Source organism: Barbatula barbatula (genome assembly GCF_947034865.1).
Source record: "Barbatula barbatula genome assembly, chromosome: 11".
NCBI lineage: Eukaryota > Metazoa > Chordata > Actinopteri > Cypriniformes > Nemacheilidae > Barbatula > Barbatula barbatula.
This window is the reverse complement of record NC_136774.1, coordinates 20,591,505-20,611,755: the sequence shown is the minus strand read 5'-3', so window position 1 is coordinate 20,611,755 and position 20,251 is coordinate 20,591,505. Positions and strand designations below refer to the sequence as shown.

The 20,251-nt window shown below is 38.9% G+C and overlaps 1 protein-coding gene across 11 annotated transcripts in view; it reads right to left on the bottom strand.

The window, feature by feature from the left end:
- Positions 1–1,287: 1,287 nt before the first annotated feature.
- Positions 1,288–20,251, bottom strand: part of dab2ipa (DAB2 interacting protein a) — a 73,493-nt gene continuing 54,529 nt past the window's right edge. For 9 of the 11 annotated variants that reach the window (XM_079467303.1, XM_079467307.1, XM_079467306.1 and 6 more), the window contains 10 exons: positions 14,065–14,209; positions 13,252–13,396; positions 12,919–13,155; positions 12,634–12,835; positions 10,575–10,753; positions 8,412–9,300; positions 7,096–7,248; positions 5,220–5,422; positions 4,594–4,681; positions 1,288–3,750 (listed from right to left, as the gene is read on the bottom strand). In XM_079467303.1, coding sequence (XP_079323429.1) covers positions 3,583–3,750; positions 4,594–4,681; positions 5,220–5,422; positions 7,096–7,248; positions 8,412–9,300; positions 10,575–10,753; positions 12,634–12,835; positions 12,919–13,155; positions 13,252–13,396; positions 14,065–14,209 — 2,409 coding nt within the window. In that variant the 3' untranslated portion in view covers positions 1,288–3,582. The remainder of the gene's footprint in view (positions 3,751–4,593; positions 4,682–5,219; positions 5,423–7,095; positions 7,249–8,411; positions 9,301–10,574; positions 10,754–12,633; positions 12,836–12,918; positions 13,156–13,251; positions 13,397–14,064; positions 14,210–20,251) is intronic. The other 2 variants (XM_079467308.1, XM_079467305.1) reach the window with 1 other exon arrangement.

Here is a 20,251-nt window from a genome sequence, read left to right as displayed (position 1 = left end):
CGGAAATGAGTCTACGGACTCAGTGGCGCCATCTTGTGCAACTAGCCCATTCGGATTATAAAAGAAGCGGGTTTGACCTGGTCGCCAATCGAAAATGTTACCATTACAAATTAGTAAAGCAAAAATAAACATGAAATAACGAAGGAGAAAAGTTACTGCGTTGGCCGGGAATCGAACCCGGGTCAACTGCTTGGAAGGCAGCTATGCTCACCACTATACCACCAACGCGAACTAGCATCATCTGGATGTACGTCAATTTTCTGGACTGGATCGCTTTACTTCTCTTAATATACTTAGAACCATGTTGCTGTGCCGACTTACTTTTTAAGGTGATTCTGGAAAAGCAGATAGGAGATGTAGTACGTTAGAGCTGCGGTCCTATGTGATGCCCAACATGCCCGCGGATGAGATTCCACCGGAAAGTTTTCTGGTCCCTATTGAAAGCGCTGAGAGAGCGTCTGGCCTGCTCTTAATACCCAACATCACGAAGAGAAAAGAAATAAAATACCTCAAAGTATTTATGTCACTGTAAGACAGCGTATTATCAGGATACTGGAAATCACTGACTGTAGAAAGTTGTCTGCAATGGCGTTCGATGAGCACTAGGGAGCAGTATGGTACCTATGGTTTGCATATATGAATTATATTATATAGCCTTGCTTTTATTTCATTGTAGATGTTTTAAGAGTCATGAATATTTTTTAAATTTTTCGAGAAACCCAGAGAAAACATATTTTTGTGCATATATTTTGTGCTCCGTTGTTGCACACACACACACACACCATGAAACCAAGTGTATAGTAGTACCACTGGCTTTACTCACATTTCCATCTAGACCATTGATCTCTCCATCTGTAATAATGATATTTACATTTCAATATGGCTAAACATTTAACAAAACAGACTGTTGGCTTAGCTGTGCTCTTATCAGTTCAATCGTCAGGCCCATCTTTGATTACTTACAACGTTAAAGGAAATGTTGGCATTATATGTTTCATGCCATTATTGCCATTATTGTTATATACCTATGATGATGCCATTTCACTTTTTGAAGAAGAACATAAGTTCATAAGTTAGCAAGCTGTCAATGAAGTTGGTCAACTATGGTTATGGTAATAAAAAACATTGCTATTGTTACTATAATAAAACCATGTTCAAGGGTTATAAAACAACAAGAATAAATAAAAACTGTAAAATTCTGACCAATTTGATACCCCATAAAGATCCTATATGTCAGTTCTAATTTACATAACCATGCTATAGTTTAAGAAAAACATAACACTCATGGACAAATACTTTGCTTTTATTTCAGTGGCACTTGAAAGTGCGCTCATCTTGACAATGGCATTCTACATGGATATATACATTCTGTTCATAGCATTTACTTAACTTTACACAAGTGAAACAATATATATTTTAGTCAACAACATAATTTTTCTTGGACTGTACAGTAAACTAACAAACGAAGCCTTGAAATAGCTAAATAAAACTTTAACAATTCTAGAGGCAATTGTACATGAATTGCACAGAATGTTTTCTTCAACACAAATTATTTCTCATATATCGGCATTTCTTTCGTTCACGTATGCACATGTGGAGAACCTCTTAACTTAAATCTAAAACACATACAAAAGATGTCGAGGAAAGGTAGAAAACGAGATTGGTATTTTCACTTTTGTTATTCTGTTATTGCATGCCAATCGAGAAAGAAAATGATTCAAATGTTACATCAGCCCTTTTACTTCTACATGATGTATAATAATGGAGGATAAACTTTGTTATAGTGTTTTAATGTGCAGTACTTCTGCCTTCGAACCGCTCATGTGTCGTTGTATTGGCCTGTTTGTCTGCATCTTGAGAATATCAAAACGTGATTTTTATTTGTCTTGGGTGAAATGTGTCATTTCAACCATCTCTTTAATGTTGGATACGTTCAGTATTCAAACATCAACAAGTGCGCGCAATCCTGGCGATGTGACAGCACAAACAGTTAAATAAATTAATGAGCTGAACTTAACTTAAAGCATAAATAAAGCAGTTTCAGACAACAACTTAAAGTGAACTTTTCCAAATAAAAGAATCTTGGGAGATGGAGAAGTTCGATATCCAACTCATCAGAAGACAGATGTTTTCTCTTGTAAATACTCAAAATAACTCCTTTGCTTTTGCAAACATGTTTTTGTGTTATCTTTAAAAATGCATTTGTTTAAAATATCATTTATCCTTGAATATCAATAAATAAACACTGATAATGAATCTTTAATTCTTGACGAACCTGATTGAAGTTTAAATGAAGCTACACAGACCAATAACAGGCTCGCTTTCATTTGCAGGGTTGATGCTTAGTATTGATGCAAGTATTGCCATGACGCGTGGACTCTTAGTGCTTTTTAGACACCAATAGGTTTTGAAGAGCTATGACAAACTTTCAGTAAAACAACAGTTCAGATCCAATCCAATATATTCAAACTTCACACAGCATTTCAAACCCTTCTCGCTGTAAGTGCTGAATGCGACACACTTTAAACTTGCTGCTCTGAAAAGCCTTTAGAACAAGTTCACAGAAGAAGGTTTTGGTTAAAGGGTCCAATCTAATGCTATAGAAAGTTCATAGAGCGTTAAAACGACATCGTGGGGGACGGACACTGATTGTTCTGTAGCCATATACTATAATGTTCAGTACGGAGAGTAATACTGGCCACGCATACACAGCAAGCGACGAAGACGTCTCTATACGTATCTTTGCAACAGCGTCGACAGTTTTTGATTTAGAGCGCAGAACGTTAAAAGCGTGTAAACACCTTCGCCCTGTCTAGAAGCAGCACCTGAATGTACAATCAGAGCTTACGTTGATTATTTTTCCTTTGAAACGCTACAGTAGACTTCAGGAAATACACACTGTACGAAGAAGAAAATCTCTTTTCTCGGTTTAAAAAAACTATATACAGTAATGAGGCGAATCACCTCCATAGGCTAAAATGTTATGCAAGTATGCAACTAAATGCGATGTTAAAAACTCTCTTTAACTTACAAAAAACGTTTTTTAATGAATTTGGTAAGAAAAGGAAATGTTTACATGAAATGTACAAACGTATAAAAAAAGAAATGTTAAAGTGGTTCTGGCGTAAAAAAAAACGGGTTTACAGACGTTGGATCTTTATCAGCATGCTAACATTGAAAGTAAAGCGTACGTGTACAGGTCAAATCTATAGATGACATGAAACCGGGTCACAGTTTGACATCACAATATGCTCTTTCAAGACAAGGGCTATGAACGAAGCATCGTGGGAATATTCCATTGGACATCTTCGCATGGCTAAAAATCTAAAATAATTTTAAAAGACGCAACTGGCTTAATATAGATTGAAAAACTAGCTTTAAAACATCCTGTTTGATTCTGGAGTTTCATACGCTCGATACAGTGAATCACTTCTAATCCAGTTCTGAGATCCAACGCTAAAAACTATGCAAAGTAAATTTAAATCCACCCGAGTGGCGTTTTCTTGTACGGTCCTATTGTAAGAAATTAACCATAGCCCTTGTCTTCCACTAGACCCGTAGGTCCGTGTGTTTGCATTCACGCTAGCAGTTGCTGCTGTTCCGGAATTCTCCGTTTTCCGTGATCTGCAACTTGGTGGGGTTGGTGGGAGAGATGCCGTTCCTCGTCTGCATGCTGTACCGATCCTTCAGCTGAGACAGAGCGCTCATAAGCCGAGCATTAGCCGCGTCCAGAGACGCGATTCTCTTCTCCTGCGGGAAGTGATCATTCATAGAGGTTAGAGGAGAGATTAACAGAGCACAATTTCTAATGTTTGATTCTTCTTTGGAATGAACACAAGGTGACTGGTGTGCTCTTAAATATTACAGACGACAGAAATTCATGGAATTTAAATTAAAATTCATTCTGTAGTATTCATAATCTCTCCTTGTTTTGATAAAAGACATCTATGATGGAAAGTGATTTGTCTATGATTTAGAAATTATTTATAAGAAGCTGATTGGCTGATGTGGATGCGGACATCTAAACCACTTAAATCTAAATCTATATACGAGTACAGCCTCCACCTTCAGCGTGATATTAAAAAGTGACCACCCTGTTAAGGGTTTATTTTACATTAAAGTCCCCGTGAACCGGAAGTTCTAATCGGGTTTACGTAATCTGACGCATTTCTGAGCGAAACGGAATTTCGAATGAGAAAAATTGCGATGTGGCTTGTTTTTCCCTCTGATTTGATTGGATGTATAAAAACAGCCGTTGCATTTTTAAATAGAACCGGGAGCAGACTGGTAGTTGAAGGGGAGGAGATGACAGATGCCCCGCCCAAGCCGCCTAATTTACATCACTGAAAATGGATAATCTTAAAGTGCATTTTCAGATTTTAATTTACGATTACGAGGACACATGCATTCTGAAAAGAGAAGGAAGCACACTGGTAAGCTATTTAAATTAAATGTAAACAAAGATTTTCAAGAAAAAAATTATTTTTAATTTCACTGGGACTTTAATGAGCAGCTGACTGGTCGTTTTAAACTTCTTTAGTTTATGACCTTGACCTTGTTGACTGATGAATAAGGCATTTGATTGTAATTTACCTGGGCGTCAATGATCTTCTGCTTTGAGTCGACGATGGCCTGCATGTCGGCATGATCTTTCTTCAGCTCCTCTTCGACTGACATTAACCTACAACAGTAATTTCACAGCAATTTAACACCACTGCAAATGCGTTTATAAAACACTTCAGAAAAGCAAATATTTATATAAAGGAAGTCCGTTAAACAATTGTGACCTCTTGGTGAAAACTGTTACTTTGCCAGGAAATGCATTAGGAACTGCACTGTAATACATGTTAAGTAAGAAGGTTCTGACCGTGGCTCTGTTCATATTACATTTAATTCAGACATTTATCCAGCATGTTTTGTTGCATGAGGTCACCAGAGAATTAGAGAATTTCGCTGTCTCAACATTTTTGTGACAGGTGCAGAGAAACTAGCTTCTCTGACACAATAACCTGCACTGTTTGACACAAATAAACAATCAAATCCCACATCATAAGAACACGAATTAGATAAAAAAATATAACAGACCGCAAAATTCAGATTTATAGTAATTGACCCATCACTTAATAATTTCTAATTGGTCAGGTCTTGTAGGGCTGAACCCTTCAATCCTTTTGTCCACAAACACAAACAACATTCCAACAGCAGTATGAGATGCTCGCCTGGTAATGATGCTCTTCATCTGAAGCTCCTTGTCGTCCTGCTGTTTGCGTAACCGTTCTTCCGTGTCCTCCAGTCGAGCCTGGTACTCCAGGAGCATCTTCTGTGTCTGCTCATCCTGGCTCTTCATGCGACATTCATACTCCTCAAACTTCTTGGCAGAAATGCGCAGCTTCTCCTGCAGGATGGCGATCTCCTGCTGGTACTGAGGAGAGAGAGTGAATGAGAGACACAACATGTGGGTAAAAGGCTGTTTCTTTTCATTTGAATTAAAATGTTAATTATTAAAATAAGAGAGAGAGAGAAAAGAAGAGGGAAAGAGACAGACAGGCAGACAGAGAGTATGTGTGTGGAGGAGACTGCGAGCGAGAGAGAGAGAGAGAGAGAGAGAGAGAACATGTCTAATATCAGGATTATAGGACAGCAAAGCTCTGTGTAGGGGAAGAGTTCACAGCCATGCTTGGGTTTGATATGAAAATTACATGAATAAAGTCTTGGTAATCATCTCTTATACTTTTGCTAATCTGGTCAAATCCTACATAAAAATGTGTTGTAGTCCACAGAGCCGTGAAAGTACAGCCCTGTAGATTTTAATATATAAGGGCAGTTTACATGTTCATTTGCTTTATTTTAGTTAAAGTTTTAGTTAACATACACTCGGCTGTGATGGAATCCACAAGTTTGTGTAAACCCAGATTACACAATGTAAAACAATTTTAAACAGTTGTGTTTGTTTACTGATTCCTTATGAAGTTTAACATGCTGATTACGAAAATCACATTCATATTTTTACCATCGACGGTAAAAAATATTTTCAAACATTTATACATTTCGCCATTATTATTCTCACGCAGAACACGGAGCTCAAAACAACAGTTTAACATAACAAGTACTAAAAATATGTCGTCCTAAACTTCAGAAGTTTACATTTGATTGATTTTTCTTTCACTTGAGCTTAATATTAGATAAATATTACCACAATACAAGAACTATAAAATTGTACAAGAACTATAATAAGTTGTTACACCGTGTAATCCATGTTATCAACCCGTGATAAAAGTACACGATGTGTGCTTAATAGAATTAAGAAAATTCAAGATGTTAACATTTAAAAACGTTATAATATTTTCGTTTACATGCTCCTAAAATAGTTTAAGACATATGTTGCATGGCTGTTTGTCATGTCAACTACACATGTGAACAAAATAATACACACACTCTATTCAATATTGACTGAACTTTTAACCAAACAACATTGCAGACTCTTCAAAGAATGTCTGCGATGAAATGCTTCAGGCGAGATCCATACAAAAATGTTTTATCTAATATTTTATCTTGTTCAGACAAGAAAGTTTTTGAGAACACGCCGCAGACAGCATTTCACAGAGCCTCGACAGACGCATTTCAGATTATGCTTTGTAAAGGGCTTAATAAATACGCAAAGACTAAGAATAATGAGCAAAATGACCCCTGGCTTTGCATCCAGACTAAAACTTCACAGTGAATTAAGTCTCGGTTCCCTCACGAGGATTCCTCCGATCTTCACAGCAACACTTCCATTAACAGCTTCAAACGCAGCAGATGTGAGTTCTGCTCGGGGAGAGAGAGGCTGGAGTATGTGTGTGTACAATCCGCCGGGCTTATCATTCATTAAAGAGAATGAGAGAAACACCAGACGGGGCTGAACCAGTCTATAGATCTCTCTCTCGCTCTCTACAGTGTAGTGATTTGATCGGAATGCTGGGACAAAGAACGCTGGAATGTTCCCATTTTTATTTGGGTTTAGAGATAACCAATAAACCTGCATCATACAAACCAGCACTGAAAACCTGCATTAAAGAGGCCGTTTTAGTACAAAGGCTGAGCTCTCATTATTACCTTTTCAGTTTGTGTAAGATCTTCCTTGTTTGTAAAATCCTCTCTGTGTTTTGAATCCGGGTCCATGCCCTCTTGATCCAAATACTGAACGTTCATATTCAGCAGCCACGCAGCAGTGCGGTCCAGAGCATTTGGGTTCACAGGTGATGGAGCCTAACGAAAGATAATAGAAACCCAGATGCACATACACATCAGCTTCTGAATCTGGCTTCTTATGTCGAGGTGTCCATGAATAATTCAGTTCTGCACCCACTCGTTGAATAAAAGCAACACTTCTCTTTTTCAATTGTTATTTTCAAATTGTGATGTATATTGGACGTATAATTGGTGATGTAGCATTTGATGAATAAAACAAAATGAATGTTATGTAAATAATATATATAAATAAATAACATAGACATATATGTTTCACTCATTAGACTTTTTATTAACTTATTTTATTATATTTAACATTTTTATAATTATAAACTATATTGCTTTTTTCCCCTCAATTTATTTAATCGATCACTGGCTAGGTGGACATTCAGTGTATATGATAATGTTTTATATACATTTATAAAATGTATAAAACCGCAGACACACATTTTCTTATCCGTCTGCTGTAAATGAAGACATTGCATAGATTTATTTATTGTTTTATACACGGCTAGTGAGAAATATTAACCCACACTTAACACTAAAACTTTGTCCCTAATAGTAACCTGAATGTTTACATAACAAATGATTTCCTATTGTTAATTTTTATAGCGTTTTTACAAATGAGGTTAAGATCTGTCAAGTTTTTCTCACTTTTGGCAACAAATTGTGCCCAAAATAAAATGAAGTTGATAAACTCACACACACAGCAAAGAGAAGGAAAAAGCAGGTTGAGACAGACAGATGAATTAGATGTTGTCTTAAACCTTTTTGTGAGCGAGCTTCTAAGTGTTGTTGTCACCTTAAAAAGTTTTGATCATGTTTTAATGAAGATTCACTTCAGCACACATCAAAGAACAGTTGTGACAATCCGAGCGCTCGGCAGTCATTTAATCACAGTGCCGTGCGTGCGCGTCTACAATTAATACTTCTTCGTTCCCCGAGACTTTGACACACGAGGGTACGATCGTGTCAACTCAAGAGCCCGGTTTCATTCTATTGATGGACCAAAAGATTCATTAACTCTCAAGAGATCAGAGTGCCAAGATGTTTTAAGGAAATGTGTCTAATGGTGCCTAATTTAGAGGTGCATCAAGGGAAAATTAAATTGAGGGTGCCATCAGCATCATGATGCCGGGGTGTTGCTATGCGGTTGCTAAGGGGCTAATGTTTGGACTCACCTGTTTGTGCAGGGTACGTTGTTTGGATTCCGGGCTGTCTCCTTTTGAAGATGACGACTGCTGCCTTAGTCTGGTGCCACTGGTTTGCCAATCAGGAGATGATGACATCATACTGCCACTGGATGGGCGGGGATAGGGGGCAGTGTTAAGCATGCTGGGTGGGGTGCGGCCCCTCGTGACGCCGGGAGGCGGCTGGTCTATCCGGCGCTGCGGCCCCGCGCTGTTCTGCCGCGGCACGTTGGTTTGTTGTTGCGTCTCCGTGAGCGAGAGCTGTCTGCGTGTGAATTCTCCTGAACGACGAGCGAACTCGTCCCCGCTGCTTCCCCCTCCACCGCTGGCACCCGCGCCGGACTGGCTCATAAACGCATGCTTCGGCCCCGCATCCTCTGCGTTACTCTGGGAGCTGATGGAACTCTGGCATTCGGATCCCGAATCGGCCACCGCGCGGGGTGACACGACCAATCCAGCAGCCATATGGTATACCGGGTTCTGGAAAGACAGTGGGGCGAGCAGCTGGGACCTCCCCGGGACGCTTTCCGTGCTAGGTGTGGTTGGAGTTTGGGCTGGTCTTCTCAGGATCGGGCCGGCAAGCGTGTTGCCTTTGATCGTGCGGGTGGTCCACACTCCTGTTCCCTGACCCACGGACGTCTGGCTGTCATTGATGGGATCACTGAAGGAGGTATTGGGAGCGCTCTCCAAAGAACGACTGTCCTGAAGGTCCACCATCGACAGGCTCTTGCTGCCGTTGGGAATCTGAACGTCTGGTTCGTTGGCCTCGGAGTAACTCGAGCTGCGTGCGGGCGATGGCTGAATCACAGAGTTCCTTGTTACGAAAAACAGATCTTTGTTTTCAGGGGTCGGCGAGGGCAGGCGAGTGAAATCCACCAACCTGTTGATGTGACATTTGGCAAGAATTAAGATCTCGGCTGTACTTCAAACCATGTGTGGTGTCTGGGTCTGTGGGACCCATTTTCAATGTTAACCAAAAAGTTCCAATTCCTTGTTTTTTCAACCTCCAACATTTATTCAAGACAAAACCATATCATAGATTTAAATTTTAGGTACAGTTTTTAATACTTTTTTAATAAATGATTGATATTATGTGGGTCTACCAGACCTGCTTACAAAAACATGAACACTTCACAAGGGTTAAAGGCAAAATGTGTCATTTCTGTCCTTCTACCTGTTGGCCTTGACCAAATTAACAACATTCGCTAAACCAATAGTTGAGTTGGAGTGGGACGATGTGTGTGTCAAACCAATGGCAGATGTGGGTGGTATATGAAAGGATCTTTATTTTTGCAATTGTTTTGGTGGGTCTTGTGGTGCAGTAATGACACACTTCGCCTTTAATTAAAATCAAACTCATTAAGTGCCTATTAGCCGAATCTAAATTTCTAATAGAAGTGGGTGAGGAGCGTGACAGCAGCTCACGGCATTGGATAACTCATCACATAAAAATATGTATTTGATTTCTGCCAATGCACTGAGAATAAACCACTCTAAAATGTCAGCTAGAAGGGTTGTTATTTAGAAAAGAGAAATCCAGAAAATGTATTTTAAGTCCTCTACAGTCTATAATAAATGCATGGATAAAAGCTAGTAAATTTATACTTACTCATTTGGCTGATGCTTTTATGTAAAAGGTCATTTATATTTGTTAATTCAGCCGATGCTTATATCCAAAGCGACCTGTTTTATGGTTTTAAAAACATGAATCATCAAACCCTGGCATAGCTGGTTTTATTCTCGGCCAGTAACAAATTCATCTAATGTAGATTTGTACTTTTGTATAGCACTTCTCATATTAATGCCTTGTATTATTGAATTGCATAATTGTTTTCCTCACTTTTGCGAGTAGTTTTGGATAAAAGCGTATGAATGTAGCCACCCTGTTCCTCAGATACAAGCGTAACACTGTGTCCTAACCACATGACACAAGATTAAAGCCACAGGCAATTTGTCCGTCTACTTTGATTGTGTCACGTCGTGCCCCATTTTCACCTCAATTCCCTTCACTTCAATCACAGGCAGAACAGAGTGTGTGCAACGCGCCACGCAGCGCAAAACTACCTAACACGCTTCCATTTTTCAAGACTTTTGTAATACATTGGGTATTTCATTCTGGAGGAAAACTCATGAACAAACATTGTGTATACATACCCTGTAATCTCACTGTCCATGACCATCTTTTGAAGGCCGGTGGACAGGCTGCTGCTGGGCAGGCTGGGGGAACCCACACGCTCGGTGGGAGATGCCAAAGGAGCTCCGGTGGGATTCGTCAGGGCTGCGTTCACATCCCGCAGGATCCGTGCTAAAGGACCCAGTTTAGTGACTGTACTCTAGAACACAAGAAAACTATATATAAACTCATTCATTAAAATTGTAAGAATCTTTAAAAAAGTATGACATACAAAGTCAGGCAAACAAAGTGGTCAGCATGCAAGAAAACTTGACACTTTTATATTTCAAAGCCTGCTTTTTATGATCTTCATTTATTAACGTCCACTGAATTTTATGAATAACTGTATTTCCTGTGTTTTTTTTGTCAAAACCTTAAACAAGATTTGCCATGCTCTCCTGCAAGTTGACAATAATAAACATTTAAATGAGTTTAACAGTCTTTAAAGCAGTATGCGAAATTTGCCATTCTGTCCTCGAAATTGACATAGAGAACGTTTAAACTTTATTTTCCGATAAAACGTGTATTTAAGACGAGATTAGATGATCCGTTATAACTTGTGCATCATGGCTGTTGCACACACCATGAACACAACGGCATTTAAAGGTCCAGTGTGTATTTTGGGGGATGATCGATTGATAGAAATGCAATATTATACACAAAGCTATGCCTTCAAAGGTGTATAAAGAGCTATATAAAGAGTTATGTTTTTATTACATTACATTTACATTTATTCATTTGGCAGACGCTTTATCCAAAGCGACTTACAAGTAGCCCAACTCTCTAACCACCAGGCCACATTAGAATGTGCTATTTCTATTTACATACACTTGAATAATTACACCGCCAAAGTGTATCGAAAAGGAGGGGAAATGGTGGAGTGAGCGGTTGGTTGCAATTCGCAACCATGCCGCTAGATTTCACCAACTGGACCTTTAAAGCTTGAATTTGAAGTCAAGACCTCATAATGAATGGAAACTTCATAGCGGTAGTGGCCACCGGACGAGAAGCACAGCACGTCACGTATACAACGCGTGTCGGACGTGTGACTATGCATGCGCATCCTCGATCAGGCTCCAAGTTTACTCCCGACGCAGGATAGGCAATATTTAACTTTATTTACATTTTGTTTGACTATAAAACCTGTGGCTCTTAAGCGTTAATCAATGAATAGGTCAGGAAACAGACCCGAGCATACATGAATTTCTTCATTGGATGTCCAGCTGCGTCACTTTTACAAGCATTAGTAAGTTGCAGATCCGTTGGGTAAACAAATATACGGACAAAAATGATCAATGTTAAACTTTGTGATGGGATCTCAGTTGTCAAAGCAATCCAACCAGTTCAAATACATTTACTCTTGCTCCTGCACGTTGCAGAGTCGTTCATTTCCCCTTAAAATCATTGTGGATATCAAATCGTGATGAATGTCAAATCACACGAGATGTTTTACTTGACCACTTCAGATGTGTCATCACATATTTGTGACCGCCATGAACGGGTTTTACTCGCACGCACAGCTGTGTTTTTAAACGCATCAGACCGCAGTCCGGATCCAGACCTTTGCTTCGTTCCATCCGGACCACCAGACATTGCCTAATAAACCATTTAAAACTGTTTAAAAACTATTTTGGTTGTTTAAATTGAGCCGCGCTTCTTCACAACAGAGAATCACAAAACACGCACTCTCAGAAACATTTATGTAATAGATCTTTTGCCGCAATATCCTCTAATATCTTTATTTTGCGCCAAACGTGCTTCATTTTAACCCTTTTTGCTCCGCGCCCGCTGCTTTTCTCCCTCCAAAGATGCGCCGCATGAAGAGCAGCAGACACGTGCTTCATTTAACAACACTAATGCATTAAAGATTTATTCATTTCAAGCTAAAATTTCACTAAGATTTTGGCATTATTCAGTCAATATTTAAGATACTGTTATATTTAGACCAAGAGATCAAATGGTAGTTGATATCACGGTTATTGTGATAACCCAAATATGCATCCCAACAATAAATTAAAACAAAGAATCTCAGAAGCTCACCTGGTCGAGCTGCGAGACAGCTTCTGACAATAAAGACTGAAGAGAAGACAGTTCACGGCCAAGATCAACGTAACCCTCGAACCCCGCTGTATTCGAGATAGTCTCCGGGTTGGAGATCTCCAGTAAGAAACGCTGCATGTTGGTCCATTCGTGTTCCAGGAACTGATTCATGAAGGACATGTACTCCTCCTTACTGCCAAATCTTTAACATACAACAAACATCAACAACTGTACAATCAACGGCGTTTAACAATTTCTATCCATGGTTTGCACAAATGCACTCACTTGGTAAAGTTGGCGAGGTTTTGCGTGACTTTGGCGATGAGAGTGAGTGTGCGGGCGGTGCGATCGTCGGGATACTCCTGCATGAGACTGAAGAGAGAGGGCGACATGATGGCAGGGCACAGGAAGCGCAGGAACAAAGAGGCGCTGATCAGACGCTCGCTGATGTCCGGCCGACCTCGGTTGCTGCACTCCTGCCTCCACGACGCAAACACTTCCTTGAGCTCCCGAGGAAACACGCTGTTGGTCGAACATACGGTAGGAGGACATCGAAATGAGACAAAGCAAACCACAGTTGAAACCATCTGATATTGATACGACAAGTGATGCTTTTACCAGTAGGAGTTGATGATCTTGCAGAAAGCAAGTTCACAGCACATTTTCAAGTTGCTCTGGTGCTCATGCAGGTCACTGGAGGAGCACTTTGATGAATCCACCTCGCAGTTCTCGTCTGACTCATACAGGGCTTTGATAAACTCACCTGAGACAAAGATCAGACAACGTTCAGCAAGATAAACAACGTGGGTCTGAATTAGTAAGCATACAGGGTATGTCAGTACTGTACTGCTGGTTTTAAACAAGAGATAATGTGCTCGCAGTAATTTATCTTTGTTAAAAGGAAAAGAAAAGCACTTTGACCCTCGCAGTCATAAAATAAAAACGAAAACCGTTTTATTTTACATGAAGCAGATTTATCCTGACAACACCCCGAGTTTTGGACACATTCGTCGATGGAATCAATTATAAAAGTGCATTTCTACGACGGCATCTGCGATCAAATGTTTGGCCAAATTTCACTTACATCACTTGAGTCATTAATGCCTCAAAGAATAAGATTTACCCAATCGATGGCTTGATTTAATTTCCTAAAGCTGAAAAAGGAACCAACTACTCCATAGGTTTTTTCTAAGCAAGAGCGGCTCAAAATATGAACTTTTGAACTGGCCCATTCACTCCTTTTCACTGGATTTTGTGGCCATATTCTCAAATCCAGTTGTTTTTTCTAAGTTTTTTGTGCTATCTTAAATAATTAAACAGAACTTCAAAACACACACACACACACAATAAAAATTCATTACTGATCTCATATTTCCGCAACTGCCCACAAGACACAGAATTGCATTGAAATTCACAAACACTTTTTTTTACCTAAAGCGTCCTGCAGGTATTTCTGTCCGACTAGTTTCAGGTATTCCTCTATAGCTTTCGTAGCCAGTGTGTTTTCACGGAAAATGAGATGCTCATTGTCTCCGCATCGATCCACCTCGGACATCATCAGATCTGTCAGAAAGTCCTGAAAGGGAAATGCATTAAGATTTATATGAATGTCTGATCTAAATCTTTTGTTTAATTTGCTAATTGTACCACAAGTTTAAAGGGGAAGTGATTCTTTTCTTATAACAACATTAAAGCAACGTTATAACAGCGCCACAGTATTTACACTTAAAACGTTGACTTGCTTACAGCTGCTTCTGCACATTAATTTGACACAAGAGAGTATTTTAATATTAAAAAACGAACATCACAAGATGAAACGCTAGGAAATATGATGTATTCTGTGCTATGCTCGTTTTAGCTTGCTTTCTTTCCCCATCTGCCCTTCTTTGATCACTGTGTTTGAAGTCCTACTTTTGTTGTTGAACCATCCAGAGCCGGGCGTCTCACTAGATGACCCGCAAATAGCAAATACATCTGACGGGGTGGATACGGGGGCTTTTCATTTGGAGTCTGGGCACATCTCTATTGACTGAAGAAACACTGCAGCTGTAGTCACGGTGTGTTCCAGATTGAGACGCTTATAGATATCCGACTGGATGACTGACTCATGCAGTAAAAGCGTATCGATTGTGGGATAATGGACGCTGTATATTCCGATGAAATTTTCTCTTGGTTTCACTGTATTGTTATTTCTCTCACTTCCTGTTTTTCATCTCGAAATGCGTATCACGTGTCGCAGCTCTGACTTTAATGTCTCCGTAATTAGTTTCAGTCGAGTACATGCACCATAAGTTCAAACCCAGCATGTAAACATACTAGCGACTATCTAAGGCTTCATAAGCTTAAAAGTAAACGCCATAATAAAAATGTATTACAAAAGCTTTGTGTGAAATACTAATATTTTCATCAGTATTAGCCGAAAGTTTTTGGGCTTTACAGTTTGCTGCTATTTAAAGAAATGTTATGTACCGTTTACTGAATTTCTTGAAATTGCAGAAAAGCACAGTTTGTGCTTATATAATATATGTGTGTGTGCCTTGTATATTTACATATAAATACATATCTGGCTGTACACACCTGTATACCCTGTATGTTTTAAAACGGTCTTATCCTTAAATTTGTTTTATTTGCTTTTAATTTTTTATTCTTATTATATTACGTACTGCTGTATTGTCTGAGGCTCACAACAAGCATTCCAATGTACATTTTGTCAGTAACATTGTACACACAAAAAATAAACTTAAGTTTAGTATAACAAATAATACAATAAGCAAAACTTTAATAATAAAAAGAACAAGGTGATTAAGCAAAATATTTACTTAGATTTACTTTTTTATGATGCCTTTCGAGCGTTCACACACAACTCATGGTTACTGTATGTGTAACCGGTCCTACTTTAATTTACTCCGAGCGGGACTCGAAAGGCATTTGGTCCAGCATGGGAGTCGGGTGCCCTAACAAGGATGCCAAAGGCCTGAAGCGTCTGTCATAAGAACATCTCTTGCAGTCGGGGAGTGAGGTTTACTACACAGATCTGACAAACTGACTGACCTCTGTTACATATATTTTATTTATTTCTTAAAAGGAGGTTGTTCCAAACAATAAAACCATGGCGATTATATTATATTATATTAACGACTATATCACATTGTTAATATTTCGTTGAAATGTTTGTTTAATGCTCAGTTATGGAGAGAGAGAGAAAGAAAGCGATGAGGAACATTTCTCCAGAGATCAGTGTGGGTGGTGCCACGCTGCTGCTGTCAGCTGAATGTCTGTAAGGGACGCAGGCGTGCACAGGCGTCTACAGCTAGCCCCGATTTCTGCTGATGCTCTGGCGTGGGATCAATGCTTTGCAGCAGATGTATGTTGGTGTTTCGAGAGATAGAGTCAGACTCATTATTTCACGCCTCAACGACGGGCAATCTGAGGATTCTGTCTTCCAAACAGGTGTCCAAACAATCTTAACGTTCTCTGACACGTTTGCATTATGTAAGAAACAATGCACAACACAAACATAATGGTTTACAAAAAACGCACACCAGATACAGTAGCTCCCTTTACCATCACCAGTGGGAGCAGGTGATAAAGGCAAATCTGAGCCGTTCGGAGGGAGCAGAGGGGCATTGTGGGTATGACACTGAGAGGATCAAAAGAGACCCACTTGGCAGGCGACATAGAGCTCGCTATTCAATTAGGACACAAGAGCTTAACACAGCATGCTGCACAGGGTGACACCATGAACCAGAAACCGCAGTGTAGCACATCTTCCGTGGCTCGCCTGTCACATCACATCAAACGGGGCTTTAGTTTAGTGCCACAATCAGTACGAGCAGAAGACCACAGAGTAGATTGTGCATGGAGGCTTGAGGAGAATAATAGTGTGGAACTCAAGGTGTGTACAGCTATGTTTTAATGTACCGCGTACTGCATAGCAAGTATGGAATGTGAACTCAGTGTCCACACGGAAAGTTGAAATAAAAAAAAACTTAAATTTCAAGAAATTCAGCCTACATTACATAACTTTCGTTTAAATAGAAGCAAACAAATTGATGTATTTAGTTACATCCATTTTCAAATCTATCTTTAATTATACATATAAATACTTCAACAAAATGATGAAATCTAAATTCTGGGTGTAAGCCAGAACGCTCTGGGAAAAAGATGCTTCCTAAAATGAAAAGAATATGAGGGCCTGTCGAATCGATGGATCGCTTCCAAAATAAACGATGTGTGTTTATACAATATCTGTGTGTGTGCCACATATATTTATGTATATTGAAATAAACAAACATCTATGTATATATTTAAGAAAGGTTAAATATATTGAGATTTATACATGATATAAATGATATAATTAAAATATACAGAAATATAAATGTATATATTATGTTTATGTGTATTCATAAATACATAATATACACAGCACACACGCATATATTGTAAAAACACAAACATTTATTTTGGAAGCGATGAATCACGATTTATTGATTTGACAGCCCTAAAAATATATATGAAGACATGAAAATGTAATAAAGATTAAAATATAATTTTTTAATAAAATTATGTTTTTATCATAATGTAATAAAACTTATTTAAAATATCATAAAATAATATATTATATAAAGTATAAAAATAGCTTAGAAAAACAGGCACACTATTGAAAGTCACTCTTGAATAATGAAATACCCCCAAAAAAGACAAAAACAAAGTAGGGATATTACCTTCGAATATTTTGGCTCTTTCTCCTTTCTAAATTGCTTTGGGTAAAAGTGTCTGCTAAGCGTAAAGGAACATTACTTTACAAAGCTTGTGTTAATGGTTCCTGCTAAGGTTAGCATCATTATAACTATTGCTCAAAGTAAGGGATTGAAACCTGCACTCGGATGTACGGCTTGAGCAGACGTGTGCTATGACATTTTTAATCTTCACACTTATGATTCTAGCCTGTATAACTATAAAACAAATAAAACATTCTCATAAACACCTTTAAGGTGGACCTGAGAGATGCCCAAGGACCAGAATATCATTTTAACTTGGACCAGCAAGCCCTCAGAAAATTCTAACAACTATACAGGAATGCATAACAAACAAACCAATGAGAACACCTTTGCATTACACTGTCATTTGTCTTCTGCCTTTTCACAGCAGTGAGCTACAAAAAGTGCGTCTCATGAGAGAGCAAAGGTACAAAACTATAATTAGACACAGCTTATCATGACCCAACCCATTCTGATTCGGATGCATGTTCATTTAGCCTTTGTTCATTCTATCAAACCTATAAACCTGAACATGGTGGCCACCTTCAAATGACCATTCACATGAATTCCTATTCCTATTCTAAAGGTTTTTGCGCATGCACCGTGGAATGAGGTGAGCATGAATATGTAAGTAAAAGCTTGTTAAAATGCCATATTATGCATTCAAGCATCTGGACCTCCTTTGGGTAACCTGCTAATGACCACCAGCCCACAGGACCCGTTCCCATGAGCACCTGCTGCTGATAAATACACTTGCACATTTAAGCTCCATGTGACCACTTGAAGCAGTGGGGTCCTTAAACCAATGCCTGAATTCATATGAGCCGATTAGGATGGGGCCTGACAGCTGGAATTTCCCCCGGGCATGCCGAGGACGAATCCTGGGCACACACCATCAGTTCTTAACAGCATGATGTCCAAACACCAGACATCAGAATGATCAATACTCAATACAAATACACAGATGGACCTGACAATGCTGTCTCGTATTTAATTATTTGTATTTAAAATTTTTCAACAACTTGCAGATCATATTATATCCTTGTGACCAATTCGAGAAGAAATTAATGGTAAATGAACATACCTTTCACATGCAAATCCACCATATGTTCTCCGGCAACTGTACGTTTATTTGAAATATAATATAGACGGTTTCATTGGCAACAACATAAACAAACGTTATGTGGCCCAGACATAACTTCCGGTGGAAGTCTGCAAATAATCAATAGTTGTTGAGTAATTTGAAATTGTTTAATACAGTTAATAAACGATTACAAATTAATATGAATGAATATTGATATAATTTAAATATAAAATATTTGTTTCTATTTTTACCAAACACAGACCGGAAGATTACTTCGGCAAACGTGTTCGTCCGTCAATAACTTGATACAACATAACGCTTCCTCCAAAACACAACATATGCTGTCGGCCAGCTATATAGCAATCTTGATTTATTTGGTAGGGACTAGGGCTGTCACGATACCAGGTTTTAACTACGTGCCGGAAATATTCCAAATGGAGGTTTTATCACGATATCTGTTGCATTTTAAAAAGAGAGGAATTAACAATACTTTTGGTCAAAATCTTTACATTTGTTTAGTCTGTATTTTCTTTTTTGGCCAATGAATTGCACTCGCGTGTAGTGAGGCGGGGAGAGAGAGAGTGACACCGGCAAGGTGCGACGCGACACAAGGCTTGTTTTAATGGGATTGTCCGCATCTAGTGTGGACAAATGGTTAAATTATAATGGGTTCTACTGCGTTCTATTGACGCCATGTCCGTTGTAGACACGTGTGAGAGAGTTTGTACCCATTGTGACTCTTAGGTCAAAAGTTTAAACATGTTTCTAAGATATAATCATTTGTGTGTGTGTGTGTGTGTGTGTGTGTGTCAAATTAACACGATATCAATAATAATGGTTTTTCATATCACGGTTAAGCCGCGGTCTTTACGTTTTGCCTCTATGTAGTCATGTCGGTTTGATACATAAAATGGCCGGTTACATCCTTTTCTTAACGTGTGTTGAAGGCATGTCTTGCGGAATCATTTATGAAAGCCTTTTTTTATTATATTACAAACTTAAAGTTGCAAATCAGGGTGAAGTAAAGAGATATTTTTCGAACAAAACATATTAATGTACTTCCTTAATAACAGCTCTTTGTCTAATTTGAACCAAACCAAAGTTGCCGAGTGTTGTTTTTAGTGCTCAATTGTGTCATGCAGGCCTGTAAACAAACAAAGGAAGCTTACAGGAGCTGTGGTATGCAGAGAACATCAATGGACTTTATACAAAGAAACCTGTCCAATGAAATACAAACACTTGCAAACCAGATCTGACCTTTTAAATGAGGGTTGAAGCATTGCACGACCAATTAGCTTTGCCATAATGAAGGACTGTGCTGACTTCTTATGATAGACCAGCCATAGCAATTCTCAAAAAGAACCTATTATGATTTCTGCAAAAACAACCGCAAAAGAGCTTGAATTGTGCACTGTGGTGGAGTACATTGAAAAACTAGCTATGGGTTGCAGAAAAAAATATTGTTTTCATTCCACACAGAGTAGATCTCCTAACAAGTGATCTTGTTAAAGCAAATCGGAACAGAACAGCAACTTTGAGGTTGCAATTGCATTACTACCCACACATCCTAAATAAACTCACAGTTGCCCTCAACAATAATGCGATTCTTGCATTCTGAAAAACAGCGAATTTCTACCGTTGTGCAGGTCCGTTATGATGCAACAGTGACCCAGACTGCAGTCAAAGTGCTGCGGGACAATAAACAATTGGAAGCGCCTCATTGTCGTAGGATTCGATCGATAATGACAGATGAGTGACAAAGCGTCAGACGGCA